General features: G+C 44.2%; 1 protein-coding gene across 1 annotated transcript; it reads right to left on the bottom strand.

The window, feature by feature from the left end:
- Positions 1-459: 459 nt before the first annotated feature.
- On the bottom strand, positions 460-3282 carry LOC103613487 (olfactory receptor 10A7-like). Its single transcript, XM_017731095.1, has 3 exons — positions 1843-3282; positions 1442-1532; positions 460-832 (listed from the first exon to the last, which is right to left on the bottom strand). Exons 1-3 carry the CDS (start codon positions 1923-1925, stop codon positions 590-592), a joined length of 417 nt encoding a protein of 138 aa, XP_017586584.1. The 5' UTR covers positions 1926-3282; the 3' UTR covers positions 460-589.
- Between the last annotated feature and the right edge of the window lie 3886 nt (positions 3283-7168).

Raw genomic sequence — 7168 nt, 5'->3', positions numbered from 1 at the left:
TGTGAAAGCAGTCTTTGCTCTGAGAGGAAAAAAAATGAGATTAAGTCTAGACTTAGATCTAGTCTCTCACATCAGTAGGAAGGACACTCCAGGAGAGACGTCTCCTTCCCTCCAATCATAAAGTTTTAACTTTTTTCTCAACTCAGTAATGAATTTTTTGAGGGCTTTTTGGGGGTGGAGATGGTGGTGGTGAGAGTTTCAGGTTATCCCTTTTGCTTTGTCAGAGAGGAAAAAAATTTTCTTATTCCCATGACAGAGATTTTATACACTTAGGGAGATAAAAGTATAATGATTGGTGGGGGAGGATAAGAGTTTTATAATCCACTTTTGTAGTGTTCCTACACTGACTCAGGTCTACTCGTTTGCAAGGTCAGAGGTACAGCTATACTGTATTCTAACATGCTGAGTAAAAAAATATTGTATGGATTTAAGAGCAAAAGATTGCTAAAACAGCACAGGTCTCTTTGAAAGGAATTTCACTTTATTCTTAAATTTCATTTAACTTTTAGGAGGGGAACTCTCATGTTCTGTGCAGCTACAAGGAATCCATCACCTGGACAGAAAAAACAGCCACCTGCTTCCTAAGGAATCACTCGTCAGTGCATCTCTTCAGGTTTTGCTTGAATTCCTGATTTCTCAAGCCGTAGATGATGGAGTTGAGCATCGGGGTGATAACTGTGTAGGACAGGGAAACCGTTTTCTTCATGTTGGATGAGAAGCTGGCCTTGGGTTGCAGGTGGATGATGCCAGCTGTGCTGTAGAAAAGAGCCACCACCAGCAGGTGAGCTGCACATGTGGAAAAGGGTTTTCTCTGGCCCACGGCCGGTGGTATCTGAAGAACAGCATGGATAATGTGAAGGTAAGAGATGGCTATCAGAGAAAAAGGAATCATCACTATTATGACAACAGCAATAAAAACCAGTAGTTCAAACAAGGCTGTGTCTGCACACAGCAATGTTAACACAGGGAAAATATCACAAAAGAAATGATTGACCATGTTTCTCCCACAGAAGGGCAGAGAGAAGAACCATGTGGGGAAGCTCAGAGCCACAGGGGCACCAGACAGCCAAGACCCAAGGGTCATCCTGACACAGAGATCCCTATTCATCGTGGTGGCATATTGCAAAGGATGACATATTGCCACTTGCCGGTCACAAGCCATTGCACTCCAGAAGAAACACTCACAGGTGACAAAAAGGATAACGCAGTTGAGCTGCAATGCACAAGCTGTGAAGGAAATAATTTTTTCCTCCATCAGCAGAATCATGAGCATCTTGGGGATAATGCTCAGCCTGTAGCAGATCTCTGTCAAGGCAAGGTTCTTCAGGAAGTAGTACATGGGCATGTGTAGGACAGAGTCAGTGGTTGTGACCAAACAGTTAAGAGAGTTCCCTATCAAGATGGCCACAAACGCAATGGAAATCAGTGTGAAAAACAGTACCTGCATCTTGCCATGGAAGGCAAACCCCAAAAGTAAGAAGTGAATAGTGACGGTTTGGTTCCCCAGCTTCATTTCCTCAACAGGTCTCATCCTAAAAGAGAAAAAAGCACACCACACTACAAAAGGATTAGCAGCTGGAGACAGACTTGTGGACTAAGAAATATTTACAGTTGCAGCAAAATGGGGTTTAAAACATGTCATGAAACTTGGACTGGATACGAGTGACCCCTGTGAAAAAAAATCTATGCTGGAGAACCTGTTCAAAATCATCTTTAACAGTAATAGGCTGGGATTTGTCTTCCTGAAATTAGGTGAACAGAAGACAGACATACAAATTTCAAATGACCATTCTGTGTTCATTTTATACAGAAAGAAATTGATACCTCCAAAGGGCAGCTCACCTTAAGAGTGACAGAAGCATTTTTGATGAGACAGCAGAATTAGACTTCGGATGGGCTGGATTTCTCTCAGTTAACTTCAGCATCTAAATGTCTATGGACATCTAAATGGGAGCCAGGGATCTTAGAATCACTTCATATTTAATGATGAGAAAGATACCACAAGACAGATGCAGAATTTTTTTCCTTCTAACGTGGATGTTCAAGGATGCAAGGAATGGTGGTATACTTATTAATGAAGTGAGTATGCAATATGCAAATACCAGATTTTTGGATAGCTAGAATTAACTGAAATTAATTTAATTATTGGTGCTCTAAGACAGATGATATGGAGATTCTATGGCTTTCTACCTGCTGGGTTGACTCTAGCAGAAGTGACCTACATACATTATTTCATTTCAACCCTGCAAAAGTACAATCCAAACCTAAACAAGTTTAGGTTGCTAGAAGTGTTTGTTTGTTTTGTCAAATCATATAAAATCCACATTCTGAGTTTTTATATAAAATAAGCTCTGGGGAATAAAAAGATGCTCAGCATAGACATGGCTGCCCACATAAAAGTAGTCAGCAGCATCTACCCCTTGCTTCCTTTTTCTGGGAATTTGCCATCTCATCAAATCTGCTAAGAGAATTATTTGTCTGGGAAACTTCCTGGACTGTTTTAGCAAAAAAAACCTTGGCTGATTTTGAAAGACACATAAAAACAATAATAGAATCATAATTTTTTTTTCTGTATTTACACCATCGGGATTAAGATAATGTGGCCCACAAGACCTGGAGTTTAGTTTTACTCTAAGAGAATGAAGGACTAACATTTTCTCTACAAGGTTCACATGTATGAGATAAGACAAAAATTCCAAACAAATAATGAAAATAAATTGCTTGGACTCTCATGAAAATATCTATATGTCCAGTGGGATTTGGCTTCTACCCAGATGAAGGAAAACTCTTGCTACCTACACAACAGCTATACTGCATCAGTAATAACGATAAAATAGCTTGAGATTTTTGGAATCTGGGTTTTCAGAATTTCTGAAAATGCCTTTTTCTTTTCCTTAACAATGTTGAAAGAGAAATGAGGAGATGAGAAAATACAGACACTGTGATTGATTTGTTCCGCACATTTATCAGCAAAATAAGCAGCTACAGTTGCCAAAGTTTTCTACAGGCAATAGAAATAAGCAAATGTACTGTCAATATAAAGTTTCTCCATCATAAACATTGAAAATAACATACTAAGGCCAGAGATGTTTTGGTTTCTTTTGGATGAGTGAGTAATTCAGATGTAAAAATCCACATTGCTGGTGCTTAAAGGTGGGATAGATTTCTCTTGTAGAATCTAATACAGCTCCAGGTGCCAATTAGAAAAATTAACCATGGAAACACAAGTATGTTTTGGTTTTGCCTTAGGAACCAACTAAGAAGGAGGAACAGAAAATTAAATATTACCTTATGTTACAAAAAGTTGTGGAGTTTTCTCTCTGTCTTCAAGAGGAGAAATAATTCCAAAGGCAGAGAGAAAGAGAAATTATGAATAAAGAGAATGAAAGAAAAAAAACCCAACAAATCCCTTTGTTTTCCTCTCTAAGAGGAAGCATCTCTTCTCTGATTCAAAAGGCTCTTATAGCTAACTGTTGGGGCTATTTGAATTTTCATATTTTCCCAGTAGGATCAGGTCTCCAGACAGCAACTTGTTGGTATGATGAAATCATATGTTACTTAATCTTTTTTATTATCCACGGTTTTAGAACATACTAGCAGAGGCCAACCAAAACACTTCCACCCACACCCAGGCGTGCACAAACACGCACCACCACACACTGCAGGAATTCTCTGAAGAGACAAGCAGAGGCCAGGAGCCCTGGAGGCTCAGGGGAGGATGATGGAGCAACTGTTCTCAGCTACTGCAAAAGAAACCAAAATCATCTCAATATGAAAGGAAACTGCAGGTGTTCACTGTTTTATTTTGACAAAAGAGCAAAAACTAGAACAACCAGTTGTACTTATAGAAATGCAGAGGTAGAGCAAGGCAAAACTAATTTTAAGGTTATGCTCACATAGCTTGTGTATTTACGAGGGTGGAAGCTTGCCAGGCCCAGCAGCAAGATGGGCTGGATGACTAGACCACGTGCAAGTCCGACCACACAGCTTCAGCCCCTGATCTTCAGCCCCAGGGCTCTTCTCCCTGCCTGAATCCTGTACGTAGACCATTCCCCAAAAGAACTGTGGCCTGGAGACAGCCCACACTGGAGCAGATTTATCCTGGAGGACTGCTACCCCAGAGAGGATGTACGCTGGAGCAGTGGAAAAATGGGTGGAGGAAGAATCAGCAAAGGCAAATTGTTATGAACTTACCACAACCCCCCACTGGTCAGTAAAGGGAGGAGATAAAAGTTTCAGGAATGAATCATAGAATCCTTTAGGTTCCAAAGAACCTTTAAGATCTTCAAGTCCAACCATTAATCCAGCACTACCAAGGTCACCAGTAAGTCATACCCCCAAGTGTCACATCCACACATCTTTTAAATCTCTCCAGGGATGGTGACTGCCTGTGCAGCCTGTGCCAGTGCATGACAACCCTTTCAGTGAAGAATTTTTTGCTAATATCCAATCTAAAACTCCCCTGGCACAACATGAGGCCAGTTGCTCTTCTTCTATTGCTTGATGCTTGGGAGCAGAGCCTGACCCCCACCTGACTACAGTCTCACATCAGGGAGTTGTGGAGAGCAAGAAGGTACCCCCTGAGCCTCCTTTACTCCAGGCTGACCCTCCCTTAATTGTTCCTGGTGCTCCAGACCCTTCCACAGCTCCATTTGCTTCCCTGGACAGGTTCCAGCCCCTCAATGTCGCTCTTGTCATGAGGGGCTGGAGTGTTCCAAGGCACTTGGTGTGACATAAGCACAGGACCCAGCAATTTACCTCGTTGAGCCTCAAACCATTGGCCTCAGCCCATCAATCCAGCCTGTCCAGATCCCTCTGCAGAGCCTTCCTGTCCTCCAGCAGATCCATACTCCCCCCCATTTTGTCTGCAGATTTACTGAAGGCACACTCAACACCTTGTCCAGATCATCAATAAAAATACCATGAAATGGAGCCCAGGAAAAAGGGGAAGGTAGAGGCAAGGTGATGTGGTTTTGGCTTTGTTTCTCACCATCCAATTAATTTTGATTTGCAAGGAAGTAAGTTAATTTTCCCCCAAATCAGTCTGGTTTGCCCACATGGTAATCAGTCAATGACCTCCCTGTCTTTCTGTTGACCCATGAGATTTTTCATCTCATTTTCTCCCCCTGTCCTGTCCTCCTGAGGAGCTGGAGTGAGAGAGCTCTGGGTGAGAGCCTGGCAGCCAGCAAAGCCAGGCCACCAGACATTTGCATGCACAGGAATGAGAGAATTTACACAAATGAGAGAATTCACACAAATGAGAAAGCCAGGGCTCAGCACAGAGCAGAAGTAGCATCAGACCTGCCTGGGGCACAGTCAGGGAGGTGGGTGCAAGTCAAACCTTTCACAATAGGAGAACACTAGTGTTTTCTCTGTGACGTTTCCCAGCTGTGATGCACTGGTACAAGAGTTTTCTTTTGTTCCGCTTGTTCAACTTGTCTTTCCAGGATACAAAGGTTGGCTTTGCTGGAGTTGATTCAGTGTTGAATACTTCAGTCTTGAATTCATGTCACTTAGTTTTTCACCTGTGTTTTAAACTGAGTTTCTATGCCATCATGGGAAGTGCTTCAGGTGAGCAGCACACAAGCAGACATCTACCAAAAGAAATCTTCCATTTCCAGAATAAACTAGACAAAAGCAGAAAAAAACCAAAAAAGGCCAATAATATAAACTCTTATGGTACTATTTCTTGCCATTTTTAGGGTTACATAATTTATATCATTTTGCAACACTCTATATTATTAACATAATTGCTAAATCTTTGGTCCAATTTTCAAAGGCATAAATGGCAGCCATATCAACAGTCCTTGGGACTGGCAGTTTAGAGCAGGCTGTGACTGTATTTTGTAAACAGGAGCATAATTCCAGACAAAGGCTTTTGACACCTTGCCATCATGCTGTCAGACCACCACCAGAAGGATCTGGTCTCTGGATAGATGTTTGCAGGACTGATTCTTCATAGTTTTTCTTGCTTGCCATATTGAATACTTAAAAAATAATACACATCAGGGGCTTTGGGCAAAACCAGGTACCACTGGCAAAGGTCTAAAATCATGTACACAGTTCATTCAGAAAGCTTAACCTGTCTAGGAACGACAAAAGTGTGTCCAGGGCCAAACAGAGAGGAAGGGAGGGAGCAAGGTCTGGCAGTGCCTGGCACCATCAGGCCAGACAGGGGGCAGTGACAGCTAAACCTGGCAGGAGCAGAGTGGCGCAGTGGGAGCGTGCTGGGCCCATACCTAGAGGTTGATGGATTGGAACCATCCACTACTAGGGCACTCTTTCACCAAAGCTGCCTTGCCCAACAACTTTTATCCTGATTGGCTCTAGCTCTCTGGGCACCCCTGGCCATAGCCCTCCTTTTCCCTCTGACCCTGACACCTGGTACAACCCATGGGTGGCTGCGGAGCAGCAGGCACAGCTCCCCCCATGAGGCCCTGTGTATTATGAACACACAGGTCTCCCTCCCTTCCCTGCTGGCAGCTCAACCTGCAGCTTCTCAGGCACAGGAGGGCACCTCCTGTAGGGGTGGAGGAGGCTCAGCCTGCTCCATGTGTGCTCATCTCAAAGACCTGGGAGCTTTCTCTGTCCTTGTCTGTTTGCTGCCGTGACTATTTGTAGGGTGATCCAGGATCACGGCCAAGCAGATATTCCCAAGGGACACTGTATTGGCTAGAGGAGGTTGGGTGTTGGGAATGGAGGAGACACAGAGTGCTGTTGGCGCCGTCTCTCTTGGAAAACCTTTAGGGGTTGGCCTGCCCAGGACACAGCTGGTTCCTGCTGCCACCAAAACTCTGAAACATCTGTGAAGCTCGTGGAAACCCCCAGCACCATTGCTAGAGCACGTGAATATTCCAGATGACAATCCATCCTGCAGAGTAGCCATGGCACTGAAGAGGTTTCCTGAAAGGCCAGGGGACCACGGAGGATTCCCCGGTGAAACAGGACTTGTGTTCTACAACTGGAGGGGCTCCATTAGGAGCACCCAGCAGCGTGAGTTATGCCACGTGTCAGAGCCAGAGGAGCACAGGCACATGCCAGGAGCTGGAGCTGGGGTGCGTGCAGGGGGTGGAAGGAGGGGGCAGCCAGTGTGAGAGGGGCAGGAGCTGGAGCCAGGCCAGGGTGTGAGGTGGCAGTGTGGGAGGGCGGGGCCCGGGGGCACTGAGGA

This window comes from Corvus brachyrhynchos, unplaced genomic scaffold (assembly GCF_000691975.1).
Source record: "Corvus brachyrhynchos isolate BGI_N302 unplaced genomic scaffold, ASM69197v1 scaffold164, whole genome shotgun sequence".
Classification (NCBI taxonomy): domain Eukaryota; kingdom Metazoa; phylum Chordata; class Aves; order Passeriformes; family Corvidae; genus Corvus; species Corvus brachyrhynchos.
This window is presented reverse-complemented; position numbering and strand designations above follow the sequence as displayed.

What these genes read in the sequence shown, in the direction of transcription:
- LOC103613487 (XM_017731095.1), bottom strand. Translation starts at nt 1,925, where the DNA reads ATGCTGAAGTTAACTGAGAGAAATCCAGCCCATCCGAAGTCTAATTCT. An exon ending in ATGCTTCTGTCACTCTTAAG is followed by an intron (nt 1,533 to 1,842) that starts GTGAGCTGCCCT and finishes TTTCTCTTTTAG; the next exon opens with GATGAGACCTGTTGAGGAAA. An exon ending in CCTTCCATGGCAAGATGCAG is followed by an intron (nt 833 to 1,441) that starts GTACTGTTTTTC and finishes GCTGTTCTTCAG; the next exon opens with ATACCACCGGCCGTGGGCCA.